The 22,474-nt window shown below is 41.4% G+C and overlaps 1 protein-coding gene across 1 annotated transcript in view; it reads right to left on the bottom strand.

The window, feature by feature from the left end:
• Positions 1 to 22,474, bottom strand: part of LOC147702949 (uncharacterized) — a 4,293,369-nt gene that overhangs the window by 1,844,441 nt on the left and 2,426,454 nt on the right. Inside the window, exons 14-18 of the mRNA XM_086929459.1 lie at positions 20,697 to 20,852; positions 19,889 to 19,956; positions 19,081 to 19,201; positions 16,414 to 16,995; positions 15,385 to 15,845 (exon numbers count right to left, since the gene is read on the bottom strand). Coding sequence (XP_086785585.1) covers positions 15,385 to 15,845; positions 16,414 to 16,995; positions 19,081 to 19,201; positions 19,889 to 19,956; positions 20,697 to 20,852 — 1,388 coding nt within the window. The remainder of the gene's footprint in view (positions 1 to 15,384; positions 15,846 to 16,413; positions 16,996 to 19,080; positions 19,202 to 19,888; positions 19,957 to 20,696; positions 20,853 to 22,474) is intronic.

Below are 22,474 nucleotides of genomic sequence, written 5' to 3' on the forward strand. Positions count from 1 at the left end.
GGAATTATTTAAGATTCTTCAAGAATTTGTAAAACCTATTGCATGTGAAAGCCCGAATGACTTTTCCCAAAAACTATGTGATGAAATCTCTCTATTCTTCGAAAACAAAATTAACTTGATTTACGAAAAAATCATAAAGGCCTCCAGTCAAAAGAGTAACAACTTTCTCTCTCCCTCTACTCTGCCCACACGGAGAACTACTAAACTTACGTCAAGGACTCAGATCTCTCCTCCCATATGAGCCACATAAAATCAGGGTCTCCAGATGACCTTCTGTCAGCCAAAACAACTGCCTCCCTGCAAACTCTGCTTGGACCTCATATCCAAGCACTAATCAACCATTCTCTCAGGGAAGGATCTGTACCCTTAGGGTCGAAAAAAGCGGTGGTGAACCCCATCCGAAAGAACGCGGCACTTCCATGGACAGACATTTCGAACCTCCGACCCATCTCCCTCTTGCCTCACCTCAGCAAAATGACCGAGAGAAACGTGAACACTCATCTGTCCAAGTACATCGAGGCAGCGGAGGGCCTAGATTTTTCTCAGTCTGGATTTAGGCCCAATCACAGCACAGAATCTGCCTTCCCCTCGGTGACCGATAACATCAGGATGTCACTGGATGAAGGAGGCTCCATGATTCTGGTGCTGTTAGGTCTATCCGCTGCCTTCGACACAGTGTCTCATGAGATACTCCTCGGTCATTTGAGGGAGAAGGGCATAGAAGGTGTGGCTCTGTCCTGGTTGGAAAGCTTTCTTTCGGATCGACAACAAGGGGTCACGCTGGGCTCCCATCATTCCATCTCACGGGAGCTCACCAAGGGAGTACCACAGGGCTCATGCCTAAGCCCCACACTTTTCAACGTGTATGTGGCCCCCTTGGCAGACATTGTAAGAACTTATGAGTTCACCCCTGTGTCGTATGACGACACTCAGTTTTAGTTCCCCTTTAAAAACCTAACCCGCAATACAAAAATCTTTTGCGGACGGAATGAGGGCAATATCAGACTGGATGGCTACAAACTGCCTCCAGTGTAATGTGAGCAAGACAGAGGTCATGCTGTTCGGAGAGGCCACACTTTTGTGGTCCCCTGAATGGTGGCCCCCGGATTTGGGACCAACACCAAGCCCCAAACAGACCGTAAAAAACCTCGGTGTGCGGCTAGATAAAACACTTCTGCTGAAAGAGCACACAAATCAAGTAGCAGGATCTTGTTTCCGGGTCATTGGACTGCTACGACGCATCATTTTCCCGTTTCTATCAGACTCCTACAGGAAAACTCTCATCCAGGCCTGGGTAGCTAGTAGACTGGACTACTGTAATGGCTTGTTAATCTCGGCCAATGAGGAACAACTACAGAGATTACAGGAGGTCCTGAACAAGGCAGCGAGACTAGTTCTCAACGCTCAGCCAAGGTCTGCTTCATTCCCCCTCTTGGTCAAACTTCACTGGTTGCCAATTAGGCAGCGCGTAAAATTCAAAATTTGCTGTACAATTCACAAATGTCTTTTTGGTAATGGACCCAAAAACTTAAAAGAAAAATTCACTCTCTATAAACCTACTCGCACTCTGCGTTCTAGCAGTCAGCAACTACTCCAGGTCCCAAGGATAAAAAAGGCCAGGCAGGGAGGGCGAGCCCTGTCCTATAAAGGCCCCATTCTTTGGCATTCATTGCCCCAACCCTTAAAAATACCAGCAACTTTCAATCTTTCAAGAAAATCTTAAAAACCTTTCTATTTATCGCCTGCTAAGAAATTCACTCAAGCCCTTTTACAACTCAGAACTAGACCTCAGCTCCTTTGTTAAAGCGGAATCGCAGAGATACCCCTCCGAGGGTCGAATTCTAGCGCTGTATAAGAATATAAATAAATAAATAAATATACATACATACATATATATATATATATATATATATTACCTACTGGCGGTCGCCAGTAGGTGGTTATAGTTAGTATTTTTTTCAATGTTAAATCTCAAAATTCTATTTGGAATAACTTTGGCACCGGTTGACAAATCTGCCTGAAAATTTCCTCAAAGTGGCCTCGTCGAGCTCCGGCCCTTCCCTGGAAGCTTGGGGGGGATTCGTCGAGCGGGGGCCGAGATAAAAGGGGGGTCCCAAAACGCGTTTTCCTAATGTTAATTTCCATAGGGCGGTGAATTTCACTTTTAGCCCGAACGGCTGAATGGATTTCCACCAAATTTGGCAAAATTGTAGGGACTGGTAGCCCGATGTGCCTTTGCTATATCTCAAGATATGTGCTCCAGTGGATTTTGAGTAATTTAGGTTCAAAAAAATATATATATATCTATAGGCGCGCTCCGGTACGCGCACCGGGGAGCACACCGGGCGCGACACGTGACTTGCGCGCGGAAAGCTGATTGGCTCACGGGTGTCTGTAAACATTCGAAACAGTCCAGAGCGGCCGCCATCTTGTGTCTGGGTAGGATCGAGACACAAGAGGTGACATAAAAAAAGGGAGAAATTACTATTAGGGGGCAGGGTAGACCCCCTCCTGACCCCCTAGGTTTAATGTGGGGGCTAAAATAGGGTCCCGCCGGGCATTTTAAAAAAATATTTTTTTTCGATTTGCGCGGGGGGAGCGCCCGGTACGCGCACCGGGAAGCGCACCAGGGAGCGAAGCACAGGGAAAATCCAGGACCTTATTTATGAAGGCCTTGCGACAGTTTTGCGCCGCCTGTGCGTCACTTTTTGTGACGCACCAGCGGTGTAAAAAAATGCGCATCGTTGCGCTATATTTAAAAAGTGACGCATCTAGGTAGATGGGTCACTTTTTAAAACCCTGCGCCACATTATACTTGCGTCAGGTATAATGTATGCAGAGGGGGCTCTCCCCCGCAAAAAGCTTGGTAATAGCGACGCAGTGAAATCTATGAGATTTTACTGCGTCACTTTTAGGATGCTGTTGCGTCAAAATCTTGCGCCTGCCTCACAGCAGGTGTAAGACTGACGCAAGACCATTCACAAGGTGCTTTCCCCATGTGAAAGGACGCATTACTTGAGTTGCGTCTCTTTTGTGACGCACTCCAGCAATGTGTCACTTTTGTGTTTACAGATACGTCAGAAATACTGACGTATCTGTAACTCCTTGCGACATGATTCGTCATACATTAAATATGACACATCTGGAATGTTGTAAGGAGTGCGCACAGAAAAGTGACGCATCGCACCAGCAGTGTAAACAAATGCGCCTCGTTGCGCTATATTTAAAAAGTGACGCATCTAGGTAGATGGGTCACTTTTTAAAACCCTGCGCCACATTATACCTGCGTTAGGTATAATGTATGCAGAGGGGGCGTTCCCCCGCAAAAAGCTTCGTAATAGCGACACAGTGAAATCTATGAGATTTCACTGCGTCACTTTTAGGATGCTGTTGCGTCAAAATCTTGCGCCTGCCTCACAGCAGGTGTAAGACTGACGCAAGATCTTTCACATGGTGCTTTCCCCATGTGAAAGGACGCATTACTTGAGTTGCGTCTCTTTTGTGACGCACTCCAGCAATGTGTCACTTTTGTGTTTACAGATACGTCAGAAATACTGACGTATCTGTAACTCCTTGCGACATGATTCGTCATACATTAAATATGACACATCTGGAATGTCGTAAGGAGTGCGCACAGAAAAGTGACGCATCGCACCAGCGGTGTAAAAAAAAGGCCTTGTTACGCTATATTTAAAAAGTGACGCATCTAGGTAGATGGGTCACTTTTTAAAACCCTGCGCCACATTATACCTGCGTCAGGTATAATGTATGCAGAGGGGGCGTTCTCCCGCAAAAAGCTTGGTAATAGCGACGCAGTGAAATCTATGAGATTTCACTGCGTCACTTTTAGGATGCTGTTGCGTCAAAATCTTGCGCCTGCCTCACAGCAGGTGTAAGACTGACGCAAGATCTTTCACATGGTGCTTTCCCCATGTGAAAGGACGCATTACTGGAGTTGCGTCACTTTTGTGATGCACTCCAGTAATGCGTCACTTTTGTGTTTACAGATACGTCAGAAATACTCACGTATCTGTAACTCCTTGCGACATGATTCGTCATACATTAAATATGACACATCTGGAATGTCGTAAGGAGTGCGCACAGAAAAGTGACGCATCGCTGTTTTCACGCAGCGATGCGTCACTTTTCAGAAATGAGGCCTCCAGTTTATTCACTGTGTCACCTCTACGACCCTTTCTTGTGTCAATATGTCCCTTTTGCATACATTACACCTGAGGTAGGAATAATGTGGCGCAGGGGTTTACAAAGTGACGTATTTACCTAGATACGCCACTTTGTAAATATGAATAAATAAGGTGCATTTTTTATTGGACTGATGCGTCACAAAAAGTGATGCGTTGGTGGCGTTAAAGTGACGCATGGCTTCATAAATGAGGCCTTCTGCCTTCAACTCCAGCAATGCATCTTTTCTTATCCTTCCACACCCCTGTTCCTTTTCAACATTTTCTTTGAATATCAACATTCCCTATATTCACTCTTCTTCTCCTTACTTTCTTTCCTAACACTCACCTTCTTTCAGTCCTCCTACTTCACTTCCTTTCTCCTCTCATACCTTTCTGTTCTTTCTTACTCATTCTCCTTTCCATTATCAATGCACTCTATTTCACTTACTCTTTTTTCATTTTTTTAAGAATATAGCTCTTTGATGAGAATTGGAGGTAGTTCTTCTTTTTTCTAAACAGGAACAAAAACAGGGAATGGAAACTGCTCAACAGGAGCAAAAAAAATAAAAAAAAATTAGGGGTGGGAAGGGCAGCGATGGTTTTCTAATGCTCGAACCATGAGCTGTACACTTTGTTCTCCAAAGGTAAGCAGTTGATTGCAGTATCTGCATCTGAGGGCACCATGGTTAAAAGCAGGTTGAATGTTCGGAACCAGGTCTTGTGATCTCCCCCTCCCAGAAGAAGTTGCTCCTCTGGTTGATGTAGAGGCCCCATCACTGGGAACCTCTTGTGCCAGAGCCCTGACACTTTCCCGGGCAAAATTCTGGGGGTGCTTCCTCTCCACATGTCGGATTATCATGTAGTTTCCAAATGAGTACTTTTTTAAGGGGTAACCCCGCGACAGCACTTCTTTGCAGATCCTGCACTCCACTTTTGGAGCATTCACCTTTTTTTGGTTAGGTGGGATTTTAAAAAATTTCCAAATAAAATGTTCCTTAACTTTTCTTTAAGGAGGCTCTTCATTGATGAATTCTGGTTCTTCATCACTGCTGGATTGTCTGGCAGCCATGGAAAAACCAAGAAATATCCAGGAGCAAAAAGGCAGGTCTTGCAGTCACAAAAGTGAAATAAGAAGTGAAGGAATGGGTGGGGATTTCATTCTTTGTAAAAAAAACTGTTAGCAACCAATGAAAAGTGTTATTTTAAGGTCACATGACTTGACGCGCTGACGCTGCGCGCACCAGAGCGCTTCCGGGTGCGCACACGCGGCACGAACGTAGGCGCTTCCGAGGGCGCTTACGTTGCGCGCCAAAGTGACGTTATCATACTTTTATGGAAATGCATAATCATTTTCCTTATAAAAAAAAAACTGCTTTTATTTGTATGGTACGAAATGTTTTGCATTATTATTAACTTTTCATTCATATTTTTTTCACGAACGGAAGTAGCGCTCTAGGTGCGCTTTCCGGAGAGCTTACCGGAGCGCGCACCCAGAGCGCCCCAGGAAAAAATGATATAAAAAAAACCTCCAAAATTAATACTTACACAAAACAGCAAATTGTAAAAAAAAACATAGGTTAGAAGCTCGATATAGAAGGAATTAGCATTTAAAAAACCTATGAAATTCACTGAAAAAACCATAGGTTTCACACCAGTTATAGTTAGGAATTGGCATTTAAAAAACCTATTAAATTCACTGAAAAAACCATAGATTTCACACCAGTTATAGTTAGCTGGAAATTTTATTGACATAAAACCATTGAAATTCCCACGTTATAGTTAGTTGGACTCACTATAACTTGCGCGCCTGCAATGCACTGCTGATGATGTCACATATTACATCACTAATGACATGGTCAGTGACATCACTCATGACATCACTGATGACACCATCTTTGTGACAGAGTGAGAGTCCTCCTTTCAGTGTAATGTAAGCCTTGAAACACATATTCAAGAATAGTATTTAACATTTTCAAAAAAGTGGAGATACCCATACCAGTTACAACAAACAATTCAGTAATTCCACCATCTATATACACATCCACTCATTCACAAACAGTTCTATATAGTCACTCATACATATACTCACTCATTATATGTAGTGATACACCTATACATCCTGTTACACACCGACAGTCATCCAAAAGTTACTCACACACATATTCACACATGCAAAAAAACTAATGAACATTCATTTATTTGCATATACAGCTATACACACACTACCACTTTACGTCTAAGAATACTTACACATACTTACTCTCTTAAACAATCACTTATATAAACACATACTAATTTAAACAGGAACTCTTATAATCTCTCACTCTCACATATACTCAGTTTTATAAATCAATACTCACATATACTAGATTAAAACATATGTTTTTACTGAAAAAGACAATAGTGAGACAGTTGTTTACTCACTAACATACACATATACACACTCATACATCCATACAGTCCTGTACATATGCTGTCTTCAAAACACATACAAACAGTGAGTCAGTCACCAACCCATACAGCCACTTATACAAAAAGTGAAACACTGATACATACATTTCAATATATAAAAGTTACTTGCTAATATATGTATTCACTAAGATACACTTAATAAGGCAGTTAACCAATCAATTCTTTTAAAAACAAACATCCATTTACACACTTATTTAACCATTTATTCTTCCATCGTACTTTACAAATATATATAAAAAAATATTATTTTTCAGAAAGACACACATTCACTGGATGGTGTCATCAGTGATGTCATGAGTGATGTCACTGACCATGTCATGAGTGATGTAATATGTGACGTCATCAGCAGTGCATTGCAGGCGCGCAAGTTACAGTGAGTCCAACTAACTATAACGTGGGAATATATATATATATATATATATATATATATATATATATATATATATATATATATATATATATATATATATATATATATATACATATATATATCCAAGCAATTCCTCAAACCTCCACACTGCGTGGCGAAAGAAGGAGACGGACCCCACGGCTTCAGGCAAGATGTGATTTTATTGTTTGGAACCTTTCAAGCGACCCGTGTCGAGTGGCAAGTACTCTTGATCATATATATATATATATATATATATATATTTATATATATCAAAACAATACCCTTGAAGGCATAGAGTGGCACATAAATTATGCAAAAATGAAGGAGAGAACTCTGGGTAGTTCCCAAGTTTAGGTGGAAGGCAGCTCCTGTATAGAGCACCCTCAACACCAGCGACACTATAATAATAATAATAATAATAATAGGGAGTTTTGTAGAGCGCATGGTGACGCCAACGGCGTGTCCCCGCGCTGTGATACTAGTGCTAGCAGGGGAGGTGGAAAGGAGGTTCACTATTGGGAGTAAAGAAATGGTTTTAGTTTAGCTCTGAAGATGGACTCTGAGTGTTCCAGGCGAAGCGCCACAGGGAGTTCATTCCAGCTGGATGCTGCCAGGTACCTGAAGGACCTGCCACCCATCCTAGCTTTGGACACCTTTGGAATGGCCAGGCGTCCCGTGCCAGATGATCTAAGGGATCGCACAGGCTCGTATTGTATCAGAAGATCCTGCAAGGGAAGGGGTGCCCTGCCGTTGATGATCCGGTGACACGTGCAGAGTGCTTTAAATTTCACCCTGTTTCTCACCGGGAGCCAGTGTAACGTTTGGAGTGCGGATTTTGAAGCTGATCTTCGGGGCAGTCTGAGGACCAGCCGAGCTGCAGCATTTTGTAAAACCTGCATGCGGTTTAAGTTCTTCTCGAGGGTCCCCAAGTAGAGCAGGTTGCTCTACTTGCTCACCTCAAATGTCTGCTTTTCTATTAAAGTTTTTAAGCATAGGATGAGCACAGTGCTATCCACGCCGACATAGAAATGGACAAAGTCTTTTGCCATTTGTACAGCAAAGTCTTTAAGCATAGGATTAGCAAAGTGCTATCCACGCTGAGCTGTAAAATGACAAAAGCCATTTATCACTCCAGGCACAATATTACAGCTTTGAATTGGTAAAATACCATCCAAGCCAACCTGAAATGAACAAAAGCAACCCCTGACACGTGTTTCGCTGTCATTACAGCTCTTGTCCCATAATTGGAAGGCTTAAAAACTTTGATAGAAAAGCAGACATTTTGAGGTGAGAAAATGTAGAGTGTCGTTGGTGTTGAGGGTGCTCTATATCATGTGATTCTTGCACAAATGTGGTATGCTCTGAAAACGATTGCTTAAGTAAATCAGAGTATCTCAAGCAAGTAATGTTATGTATTGGTTAGCGGGGAGGGGGGGAACCCTATCTCATGGTATTTGTACCTGAACCTTCAACAAGAGTGATCAATGAAATTGTGCTTAAATCAGATAAAAGTCCTAACGTCATACAATGGGAGTATAAGAAGGAATATACTGATGGAATTTGAATTATTTCTGATGTGAACAACAGTATGTACCACAATGTATGACCACTTAAACAGCGGAGAGCAAAAACCTTTTGTAGACACAATTGCAATTTTACACATTGTTTGTTCACTTTATTTTTGGGTGTATACCACTTTAAAACAACAAATAAATATTCTTAAAACTGGAACCAGCCACTTGTAGCGTGTCATGTGATCAAGATCCCATAGAATCGAAACGCGTCATGCTGATGGTGGACTGTGGCTGTAAATAAATCTACTTTACTCCTCTGTTTCCTGTGGCAACGTGTGGTACGATTGAAGGGACAAAGGGAGTACGCCAAAATATATATATATATATATATATATATATATATATATATATATCTATATATATATATATATATATATATATATATATATTCGCCGAAAACTCCTTACAGCTGCTTCATACCTTCGCAGGACGCAGAACAGAAAGAGCACGAACCACCAAGCTTAAAAGTGCCTTCAGTTTATTTGCCTTCAGTTACAGGTAAATGCTGGCAGACGTGTTTCGTCCCTGCTACAGGGACTTGATCACATGACGCCCTACTACCAATAGCATCTCTTTTATATAGGTCATTACTTGTTTTAAACCATTTTTTTCGTTTTTTAAACCAACATCTATTTTCTTCTTGGCTGAACATTTATCATGTGATATATATATATTTTTATAAAGTGCTAAACATAATGTGCAAAACGTGAGGTCAAGTAGAAATTTCAACATAATTTCATTTTTCAATTTTTGTTTTTGTTTTTAGACTGAAAATTAACTGTTTAGGTTAAAGACAAAGTCTATCATGGCATCAATGCGCTCAATTTGATAACAACAATTGTACACAAGCCACTTTTAAGGTTTTAAGATTTTGTTTTCTCAGCTGGTTATATCATCATCCTCGATTGGTCTACCCTCTGCTATTGATTAATCATAGTAGACTGGCATGTAGTTCTTCCGAACTGTTAAGCCCATTTGGTTGTTTACTATCAAGGCTGAGAATATAATTCATTTCTAAAATTCTAAGGTTCTCGCCCTGTCTCCTCCTCGTTTATTTTTAGGGACAGAGTCAATAGTATTTGAGGTCCCTAGAGTTATCATCATGACACTCATGAAAGTGTCTGGCCACTGGATATGCTTGATCGTGATTCTTAATGGCCCTTATGTGTTGGAGTACCCTTTTGTGTCCAGGCAAGATGGTACTGACTATGTATTTTAATCCACAGGGGCACTCCAACACATATACCACGTGATCAGTTTTACAGTTAAGACTCTTGGTGATCTCTTTGTTGGGACCTCCAAATGGTGTAGTAAACAAATTTACTCCACGTTGGCAGGCTTTACAAACCTCACACATGTAAAATCCTTTTCTCTGAGCAAACCAAGAGCCCTTGGCTTGCTGCCCACATGGGTCATTAACCATAAGAGTGTCCTTCATTGATACCCCTCTTTTGTAGGTAATCACCGGATTTTTGGGGGCAGTCTTACCATTTATCAGATCCTGGTTGATAAGATGCCAGTTTTTTCTAATGATCTTTCTGACTGCTAGATGTTCTTTATTGTAATCTAGGATAAACCTGAAAGTATTTGGTGTCTCACTTTTAGTTATAACTTTCTTTCTAGTTGAGACCAAGGTTTCGCTATCCACCTGATTACATTTGATGAGGGCTTTTTTAAGGCATGTGTCATTATATCCCCTTTCCTTGAATCTGGTCAAGCATTCTCCCTGTGCTATTTTTGCCATCTATATGTGTATATGGGTTAGTAGATGTTTTTTTTTCAGTATGAGTGTCTGTATGGTTTGGTGGGGGTATTACTTAGCACATAGATGCATCAATGACTGACTCACTGTTTGTATGTGTTTGGAAGACGGCATATGTGCAGGACTGTATGGATGGATGAGTGTGTATATGTGTGTGTTAGTGAGTGAATGACTGTCTCACAAGTGTCTTTATCAGTAACGACATATGTTTTAATCTAGTATATGTGAGTATTGATGTATATAAGTGAGTATATGTGAGAGTGAGAGATTGTAAGAGTTCCTGTTTAAATAAGTATGTGTTTCTATAAGTGATTGTTTAAGAGAGTAAGTATGTGTAAGTTTCCTTAGGAGTAAGGTGGTAGTGTGTGTATAGCTGTATATGCAAATAAATGGATGTTCAATACTTTATTTGCAAGTGTGAGTATGTGTGTGAGCAACTTTTGGAAAACTGTTGATGTGTTACAGGATGTATAGGATGTATAGGTGTATCACTACATATGATGAGTGAGTATATGTATGAGTGACTATATAGAACTGTTGGTGAATTAGTGGATGTGTATATAAATGGTGGAATTACTGAATTGGCTGTTGTATCTGGTATGGGTATCTCCTTTTTTTTTTAAAATGTTAGTTTCTATTTTTGAATATGTTTTTTAAGGGTTACAGTGAAAGGAGGTCTGTCACTCTGTCACAAGGATGGTGTCATCGGTGATGTCATGAGTGATGTCACTGACTATGTCATGAGTGATGTAATATGTGACGTCATTAGCAGTGCATTACACGCGCAAGTTATAGTGAGTCCAACTAACTATAACGTGGAATTTCAATGGTTTTATGTCAGTAAAATTTCCAGCTAACTATAACTGGTGTGAAAACTATGGTTTTTCAGTGAATTTAATAGGTTTTTTAAATGCTAATTCCTAACTATAACTGGTGTGAAGCCTATGGTTTTTTGAGAGAATTTCATAGGTTTTTTAAATGCTAATTCCTAACTATATATAAGGCCCCAAACCTAGATTTTTTTCTTTGAATTTCAAAATTTTGTTAATAGCAAATGTCTATAGCTATAAACTGTAATATTTTTTAAAATGAATGAATCCTATATTTTATTTGTATTTAAAACAATTTTTTTATGTATATATATTTTTTTTCTTTTTTTTTTTACCCTGGAGCGCCCCGGAAAGCGTAGTCTTTTGAAGCGCCCCAGGGCGCGCTCCGGAGAGCGTCCCGTTAGCGCTATTGCCGTGAACGAAAACATCATTGTGACGTATTGCGTAGCCTCGTCCACGTGATACGCACGGCGTAAGCGCACCCGGAAGCACTCGAGCGAATACGATCGTGCAACGTAAACATGTGATGCGCTTACGCGACGCGCCCGGGGGCGCGCCACGTAAGCGCGTCGGTCTTGTGACCTGAAAATAACACTTTTAATTGGTGCAGAACAGTTTTGGTTTCATAATGATGAAATCCCTGGTCTTGTGACCTGAAAATAACACTTCTCATTGGTTCAGGCCTTTTTTTTTTCAAATGATGAAAGACCCCCACCTTTTTTCCTTATTCTGACTTTGTCCTTTGACTTAGGAAGACCTGTTTTGCAATCTTTGAGGTATATTTTGTACTTTGAAATGGCTTCAACAGCAGCAGCAGATGGAGCATCTGCACCACCACCACCACCACAACCACCAAGAGGACCACCACAAGATTACATTGGTGCTCAACAAGAGGAGGAGGAGGAGGAGGAGGAGGAGGAGGAGGAGGGGAGGGAGAAGATGGCTGCAAGAACACAATACCCCATACCAGCCAAAACCACACATTGTATGGGAGTTTTTTTCGATCCCAGAGGGCAAGAAAAAAGTCAATGCGGCCAAGGTGACTTGCCTAATCTGTGGCATAGAACTTTCAAGGGGGAACGCTAATAAAAAATACTCATTTGGAAACAACACCATGATTCGCCACATGCAGCGCAGGCATCAGATGAACTATTTTGCTGCAGAGATGAGGGAACTGGCCAGTAACCCTCCCCAATCTTCAAGCACCACCTCCAAAAAAAAGCAACCCACTCCATTGGGACCAGAGGCAAGGGAGACGATCCCTTGCATTCAGCCACGGTTTGCGGATTTCCATATAACATGTATCCATTGTGGTAAGACCATCTACTATGGTGAACTGGGCATAAAGCTTATCGTCCTTGCAGGGGAGAACCACAAATGCCCCAAAAAACCCTAATTTTTTCTTATTTTTTTTTTTTGCTCCAGTTGAGCCATTTTCAATTCCCTGTTTTTTCGTTTCTCCCCATAAAAATAACAAAAAAATATAAAATAGTTCATAAAAGCCAAAAAAAAGTACAAAATGTTCCAAAAACACAAAAAATATAAAACAACAAAAAGAAGACAAAAAACAGTTCTTTTTAGAACTACCTCCAATTTATAAAAAAAGGCTAAATTTTTTGATAACTCTGTCATTCTTCTTTCCCCATGGGCCGCTCCCCGGTCCGCTCCCCGGTGCGCGTACCAGGCGCTCCCCCCGCGCAAATCAAAAAAATATATATATATATTTTGCACCGCTGGGCCCTTTTATAGCCCCCACATCAAACCTAGGGGGTCAGGGGGGTCTACCCTGCCCCCTTATGGTCATTTCCCCCTTTTTTTTTTCCACCTCTTGTGTCTCTATCCTACCGAGACACAAGATGGCGGCCGCTCCGGACTGTTTCGAATGTTTACAGACACCCGTGAGCCAATCAGCTTTCCGTGCGAAAGTCACGTGGCGCGCCCGGTGCGCTCCCCGGGGCGCATACCGGGGCGCACCTATAGATATATATATTTTTTGGAACCTAAATTAATCAAATTCCACTGGAGCACATATCTTGAGACATAGCAAAGGCACATCAGGCTACCAGTCCCTACAATTTTGCCAAATTTGGTGGAAATCCATTCAGCCGTTCAGGCTAAAAGTGAGGTCGACCGCCCTATGGAAAATCACATGGGGAAAACGCGTTTTGGGACCACCCTTTTATCTCGGCCCTCGCTTGACGCATCCCCCCCAAACTTCCAGGGAAGGACCGGAGCTCGACGAGGCCATTTTGAGGAAATGTTCAGGCAGATTCGTCAACCGGCGCCAAAGTTATTCCAAATAGAATTTTGAGATTTAACATTGAAAAAAATCCTAACTATAACTACCTACTAGCGACCGCCAGTAGGTAATACATATATATATATATATATATATATATATATATATATATATATATATATATATATATATATTATCACCAAACCAAACTTTCCATCAAAATAAGGCGCCAATTCCGTGAATAATAATCCAAACGATATTTAATGGCTGATTTGCTGCTTAGACGCGTTTCGGCGGCTTGCTCCCGCCTTGTTCACTACATCTGCATGAACTTTCTGTTAAACTATATATACATCTATGTTACATGGTCACATAGGCATTCATGTGTTACACAAGTTTCAATTGGCTGAGGGTTGCTATGGTTACAGGTATATGACCCTCATGTATGGACATAGAAGAGTTCATGACTTGCTCATTATTTTATCATGGCAGTCTCTTACACTTTTTTTTTAACTTTGAGAAGCACATGGGAAACACATTTCATAAAACTTCTCTAATATACTTCATGTTTGTATAATTCACACCAGTATATTTTTTGCAGAGAGAACACTCTAAATTAACTTAAAGCGTGCACCAACACTATTTACAAGTTTAACCTTCATGCGTGTTATTCTGCCATTGGCCTGCTCCATTGCGCCTGAAGTTGTTGTGGCTGACATTAACATTGCGGTCCCAAACCCGGCCAAGTGGCTGTTGGATTATGGCGTGTGCGACTGAAGGTTGGTCGCATTCGGAGTTGAGCACTCCTGGGTGTAAGCCCATTTGCAAAACGCACTGAATGGTGTATTCAGTTGATTCTACTACGATGTGAGCACCAAGTTGCATTGTTACATATTCAATCTATGTTATCAACTGTTTGCGGCATATACAATTGGACTAACAATGTTGCTCATAGTCATCTTGCGTACAATGTTACTTATTTATTGTTAACATGATTTTGCGCATGCGTAAATATATCACAAGCTGTACTACTGCCATAGTGTCAAACCTTTCTTAAAATCTCAGCCTTAGAACATTGCACAATGGACACAAATCGTCTCCAAGTGGAGTAGGTGGATAGAAACGTGTATAGTGTACCTTGGGAAGTGATTGGTGAATAATAGTGAATCTAAGTGAAGTGAAGTGGTGAATTAAGGGAATGTGGTCGTGGTGTCCTAATGTGCTCGTGATTTAAAACAATTAAGTAGTAGTTGAACTGCAGATGTTAAGAATGGGTAATCAGGAAAGAAAACAGTGTAGACTGGTTACAGATGTACGTTCAGGGCTTCATCCGCGTTCAAACCGAACGGGATTTTAGAGTTCAGAAGGATTATGTATCTGGACTCTAGGCGACGTAAGGCCAGTTTACGATTGCCTCCTCTTATGTTCCTGGGTACGCTGTCGATTACATAGTATGATAGGCTTTGGGCATTCCCTTCATGTAGCTGATTAATGTGCCTAGCTACTGGGTACGTTGGGTCTTTGTTCGCTATTGCCCTTAGGTGTTGTAGAATTTTGACATGTGCAGGGTGAATGGTGGAACCCACATATCTTTTCCCACATACACATGTCAACACGTACACCGCAAATTCTGTTTTGCATGAGTATTGTGCTCTAATAGTGTACGGTTTTTGTCTGAAGGGTACACTGACATCAGTTGTGTTGATGCCATGGTTACACGCTTTGCATTTGCTGCATTTTTTGAAACCTTTCTGGTTTTGTAACCAATTACAAGACTTTTTTATTGCTGGGGCATTGCAAACCAACTGGCTGCGCATCGACTTGGCTTTTCTGTAGGTTACAAGTGGCGTTTTTCCCACCGCCTGGCCAGTTGGGTCATTATGTACCAATGACCAGTGTCTCCTAAGGATGTTACAGAGATTCATGTGGTACCTGTTGTATCCCGTGATAAGTCTAGGTGGCTGCCGTTCGCAGATCACATGAGTCCTGCTGTTTTTGGGAGGGAAAATGAGTTCCTGCCTAGATTTCATATTGCATTTGATTTCTGCTCTCCTACACGTTTTATCAGTGTATCCCCTGTTCTTGAGCCTAGTGAAGAGGTTCTTTTTGGCCTCTGTCAAATCTTCTGGGGTGCTACAGTTTCTAGTCATCCTTAGGCATTCAGCATATGGGATGGATTGTTTCAAAGGTGTGGAATGAAAACTTTGCGCGTGCAGGAGGGCATTGCCCGCTGTACGTTTTCGGTATGCGCGTGTCTGTATACTGTTGTTTCGGACAAATAACTCTAAATCAAGGAACTGTATAGTGGTAGGGCTAATGTTACAGTAGAATTTTAAGTTTAAAGCATTTTCATTCAATTCACTAGCAAACTGTTCTGCACTTTCAGGGCTGCCCTGCCACAAATAAAAAAATGTCATCAATGAATCGTTTATACACCATAATGTTGTTGGTCATGGTTTCTGCATGAATAACTTGCAACACCTGCTCCTCCCACCAGCCCATATGCAGATTTGCATAGCTGGGGGAGAAGAAAGTACCCATAGCTGATCCCTGCATCTGCTTATAATGTAGTTTGTCAAATATGAAGGTGTTGTTGGTCAAGCACCATTCTGTCATTTCAAGTAGCATGCAGGTATGTTTGTATAAGTGTATTGGCCTTTTCCCAAGGTAATGTTTGAAGGCGTTGAGGCCATCTTTATGCCTGATGCTTGTGTACAATGATTGTACATCTAGCGTCATGAATAAGCAGTTCTCTTTCCATTCCACATCATAGATTTTAGCTAGGAAGTCCCCAGTGTCTTTGATGTATGCAGGTAATTCCCTCACTTCTGGCTATAGGAAATGGTCTATGAATACACTCGTTCTTTCGAAGAGACTCCCTATTGCTGATATGATTGGTCTGCCAGGGGGGACTCTGTTGTTTTTGTGAATTTTGGGGATTAGGTAGCGTTGGGGAGTTACTGGGTAGTCATTCTTCAGGAACTCAAACTTCTGTTTGCTCAACAATCCCATCCCTTTCCACTTGTATAGCTCGTTGTGGTATTTCTCTTGTATACCAATGATGTGTGTTGGACTTATTCTCATGTAGCATTCACGGTCTTGAAGCTGTGTGAGTGCTTCCTGGTTGTACATCTCAAGTGGCCATAGGACTATGTTGCCCCCCTTGTCTGACCATCTCACTACAATGTCAGATCTCGCCTTAATTTTCTCCATTAGGTTGTTGTACTTTCTCATTAGATCGCTGTTGTTTGCAGCACCCTCTTTAGTACTTTTGATAGATAGTTCTTTGAGGTCTTTTATCACACACTCCGAAAAGAGGTCCAGTCCATCTTTTGGCATTATTGGCATAAAAACTGATTTGAGTTTAAAACCAGTTTTGATCGTTTGGTAGATATCTATCTCTGAGTTTACCGCCACTCCACTGGGTGTCTTTAGAACAGTTTCATTTTGTTGTTCGAGGTCTATCAGATCCTGCAGTGCCTCCATGTTTGCCACACTCAGGATTTGTTCCTGTTCACACAGTGCTGGTGTCTCCATTGCGTGCTGGTTTTGAAAGAAATATTTTTGTAATTTTAATTTTCAGACATACATGAACAGATCTATGCGAGTTTGGACGTAATCAAAGTTAGTGTTGCTACCGTACGTGAGGCCCAAAGATAAAACTTCAAGTCCTTGTTGTGATAGCACAAGGCTCGTTAGGTTGATTACTGTGTTGTCTCCTTTCATTATCGTTGTTTGTTGTGTCTGTATGGCTGTTTTGTTTGTTTTTGTTTTTGTTTTTCCCCACCGTCTGGTTTTTTTTCTGCTGGCTTTTTGTTGTTGCTTTTGAGTCGATTGGCCCCCTCCTCCATCTTGTCTCGACGGGAGTCGCGGTCGTAGCGTTCTGAGGTGCTGCATCCGTAAAAAAGCCAGTTCTTGTACCGGTGTGGGAGCGGGACCAGTAGCTCCTGCGCTGTGATTGCTTTCTGCATCTGCAAATGTATATATATATATATATATATATATAACAAATAACAGCTCCACTCGCACCAGCCTGTCGCACTCCGAGGCGGGTGCCTGCCAGTCGGGGGTGCACCCGACGTCAATGTCAGCTCCAACAATCCCTCCCCGCAATCCTCGGGAAATAGGAGGCAGCACTCCAAAGATAGGTACACAAAGTTCTTTAATCTCACAAAAAGCGCTTTCGGCACTCGGCCTTCGTCAGTAATGAGACGCAGATAACAAACATCAGATTGTTTTTTAAACTCCAGCGTTGCACGGGTGGTAAACATAAAGATAGGACTACCATCAAAAATCAAAAAGGAAAAATGGCGGTCGCCATCTTGGAATGGTAATGGTCGCAATGTGTTATTCGCTTATGTTGCCAATAATACATAAGTATATAACCAATTATAGAAAACACGCACTAGGGCCAATATCACCACACAATGCGACTGTATAACTCAAAAGTATCACGCCCTGGATGGGCAAATTTCAGACGGCATCTGCCAATTCAAAGTGGGTGCAATATGCTGATATATATATATGAACCGCTGCTGCCAGGGACCCGAAAATCAGAAGGATGCAGACTATACAAGTCTGAGATGCCCAACCATATGAGGGACATCTACGGAATTCCTGGGAAAGGCATCTTGCAGCTGGCGAGGGAGACATGCACAGACATCGACAAAAACTGTATTTGTGGACAAGCGGCATAACAAAGAGAAACAGAACATACATAAATTAGGAATTAAACCATACCGCTGATCAAACCGAATACCATAAGGAATTGTGGGACTTTGAGGTTTTTATGTTTGCCTAGCATTTCCCGGAAGACGGAGATGACGCCTTGAGATTGGTCCACGATCCTGCCAATAAATATAAATAAAAGAAACTACGCAAACGTGTGCACGTTTGTTCAATTGGGTGCACTGAGGAAGGCCGATTCCAAAAATGCATTTTGCACTGACGAACTGAGAAATTGCCCCGTGTGAGCTCCAGTATCTGAAGTTGTTGTGTAACAAGTAAGGGACACCCCCCACTTTGGAGGCACCCGCTGAGTATATATATACACTGTATTTGAAAATGTTTAAAACAGACTGCCTCTTTAAGCAAATTGACATTGGTCCTACTTCAATGTTTAAGCTACGTTTTAAAGAACTAACGAACCCACCCTCAATGCTGTGCATATGATTAAGAGGTGTGTTACCTCGAAACGCGTAATGCATTTCTGCCGAAATAAATGTATTTCAAGTACGCTGGTGTGGTCGGTTTCACGCTGCTGAGGTCTGCGCGTGGGTTTGGATGGATTTATGAGGTGCTTGACACACCTGGTACCGACCCCAACTCGCATGGAAGGACGCCTTAATTGTCAAAGACTTTTGGAACTTTGTGAGAAACAAACTGGAGCGCCCGCCGGCTAAAACAATTATCACTGAAAGGTTTGAATGGATGAGACTTTGTTATGAAGCCCGCTTCACCCTGGAATTGAATTTTTGAATTTGCCAGAGTTTGCAGAGGGTTTTCCCTGAAGCACAGCGCACGGATGAACTTTACTGAGGCAAATAAGAACCAGCAGAAAACGGGATGGTTGCAATCTTTTCCATAGTATCTCTGACCATCACATATAGCTGCAAAATGGTACTTTACCTGAGAAAGGCTTGTGAAGATGTTGGAGAAACGCTGTGAAAGTCTGCCAAAATCCACATTGAAGTAAGCTGGAAAATCGGAGTACCGACAAGAGGCATTGTGGGACATGAAGTCCAAATACCTAATAATGAAGGCGTACACGAGTTAAGATGAACCTGGATGCAATTACAGTGAGACTCAAGTATTATACAGCTAAAAGAATAATACAAGTACTATCAAACTTAACCCTACACTGTATTTGAAAATGTTTAAAACAGACTGCCTCTTTAAGCAAATTGACATTGGTCCTACTTCAATGTTTAAGCTACGTTTTAAAGAACTAACGAACCCACCCTCAATGCTGTGCATATGATTAAGAGGTGTATTACCTCGAAACGCGTAATGCATTTCTGCCGAAATAAATGTATTTCAAGTACGCTGTTGTGGTCGGTTTCACGCAGCTGAGGTCTGCGCGTGGGTTTGGATGGATTTATGAGGTGCTTGACACACCTGGTACCGACCCCAACTCGCATGGAAGGGCGCCTTAATTGTCAAAGACTTTTGGAACTTTGTGAGAAACAAACTGGAGCGCCCGTCGGCTAAAACAATTATCACTGAAAGGTTTGAATGGATGAGGCTATGTTATGAAGCCCGCTTCACCCTGGAATTCAATTTTTGAATTTGCCAGAGTTTGCAGAGGGTTTTCCCTGAAGCACAGCGCACGGATGAACTTTACTGAGGCAAATAAGAACCAGCAGAAAACGGGATGGTTGCAATCTTTTCCACAGTATCTCTGACCATCACATATAGCTGCAAAATGGTACTTTACCTGAGAAAGGCTTGTGAAGGTGTTGGAGAAACGCTGTGAAAGTTTGCCAAAATCCACATTGAAGTAAGCTGGAAAATCGGAGTACCGACAAGAGGCATTGTGGGACATGAAGTCCAAATACCTAATAATGAAGGCGTACACGAGTTAAGATGAACCTGGATGCAATTACAGTGAGACTCAAGTATTATACAGCTAAAAGAATAATACAAGTACTATCAAACTTAACCCTACACTGTATTTGAAAATGTTTAAAACAGACTGCCTCTTTAAGCAAATTGACATTGGTCCTACTTCAATGTTTAAGCTACGTTTTAAAGAACTAACGAACCCACCCTCAATGCTGTGCATATGATTAAGAGGTGTATTACCTCGAAACGCGTAATGCATTTCTGCCGAAATAAATGTATTTCAAGTACGCTGGTGTGGTCGGTTTCACGCAGCTGAGGTCTGCGCGTGGGTTTGGATGGATTTATGAGGTGCTTGACACACCTGGTACCGACCCCAACTCGCATGGAAGGGCGCCTTAATTGTCAAAGACTTTTGGAACTTTGTGAGAAACAAACTGGAGCGCCCGTCGGCTAAAACAATTATCACTGAAAGGTTTGAATGGATGAGGCTATGTTATGAAGCCCGCTTCACCCTGGAATTCAATTTTTGAATTTGCCAGAGTTTGCAGAGGGTTTTCCCTGAAGCACAGCGCACGGATGAACTTTACTGAGGCAAATAAGAACCAGCAGAAAACGGGATGGTTGCAATCTTTTCCACAGTATCTCTGACCATCACATATAGCTGCAAAATGGTACTTTACCTGAGAAAGGCTTGTGAAGGTGTTGGAGAAACGCTGTGAAAGTTTGCCAAAATCCACATTGAAGTAAGCTGGAAAATCGGAGTACCGACAAGAGGCATTGTGGGACATGAAGTCCAAATACCTAATAATGAAGGCGTACAGCGAGTTAAGATGAACCTGGATGCAATTACAGTGAGACTCAAGTATTATACAGCTAAAAGAATAATACAAGTACTATCAAACTTAACCCTACACTGTATTTGAAAATGTTTAAAACAGACTGCCTCTTTAAGCAAATTGACATTGGTCCTACTTCAATATTTAAGCTATGTTTTAAAGAACTAACGAACCCACCCTCAATGCTGTGCATATGATTAAGAGGTGTGTTACCTCGAAACGCGTAATGCATTTCTGCCGAAATAAATGTATTTCAAGTACGCTGGTGTGGTCGGTTTCACGCTGCTGAGGTCTGCGCGTGGGTTTGGATGGATATATATATATATATATATTCACTGAAAAAACCATAGGTTATAGTCGATATATAGTTAGGAATTTGCATTTACAAAACCTTGAAAATTCAATGAAAAAACCATTGGTTTTAGGCCATATATAGTTAGGGATTTGCATTTACAAAACCTTATTTTACTCGCATAAAACCATTGAAATTCCATATATAGTTAGATGCGCTAACTATATATCGCGCACCCGCAATCCACTGCTGATGATGTCACATATTACATCATTCATGACATGGTCAGTGACATCACTGATGACATCACTGATGACATCTCAAATGACATCACTGATGACATCACTGATGACATCTCATTTGACATCACTGATGACATCACTTATGACATCATTCATGTGTTAATACGATGAACCTCTACAGACTCTGATATAACCTTAGATACACTCAGTGAAAACAGACACTCACAGATTGTCACTCATCCATGGAGTTACTCATACACCTAGACAGTCATGCAAAGAATCAATCACACCTCCAATTCCTCAACTATACAGTTATACACACCTTACTTATTGAAACATATTCTAACACATATTTACTCTCTTATACAATCACTGATACAAGTTTTCAATGATCCATGCAGCCACTCACACATTCACTGGCTCTTAAACACAGTAATTTATATATGTCAACTCTCGCATGTACTGTGTTTTACATATGTACTTACTTTGACATGTAGCATTGAGATATCCAATCACTCACCAATACCCTCATGCACACAGTCAACCACCCATACAGCTGTTTCCACATGCAGTTTTGAACCCATACATCTAGTGAATCAGCTGTTCACACATCTATGCACAGAGTCACACACCTCCCAGCCACTCACACACATACTCAGTCTCCCATACAAATACTTGGGCAACCAATCAATAACCCATATAGTTACTCATATAGCTACTGATCAACGCATGCAGCAGTTTACAGAACAACAGATATAATGATGCACAAATTAATACAGTTTAATCACTAACCCATGCACTCAGTGAGACACATTTAATCACTCCCTCATACAATCAGTTGCACCTACTAAATCCTTCATCCAGACATTTATACATCCACTCATTCTTCAATATGTAAGACATATTTTAACTTTACAGAAACATACAGTCACTGGATGTTGTCATCAGTGATGTAATCAGTGATGTCACTGACCATGTCATGAATGATGTAATATGTGACATCATCAGCAGTGGATTGCGGGTGCGCGATATATAGTTAGCGCATCTAACTATATATGGAATTTCAATGGTTTTATGCGAGTAAAATA

This window comes from Lissotriton vulgaris, chromosome 7 (genome assembly GCF_964263255.1).
Source record: "Lissotriton vulgaris chromosome 7, aLisVul1.2, whole genome shotgun sequence".
NCBI classification, from domain to species: Eukaryota; Metazoa; Chordata; class Amphibia; order Caudata; family Salamandridae; genus Lissotriton; species Lissotriton vulgaris.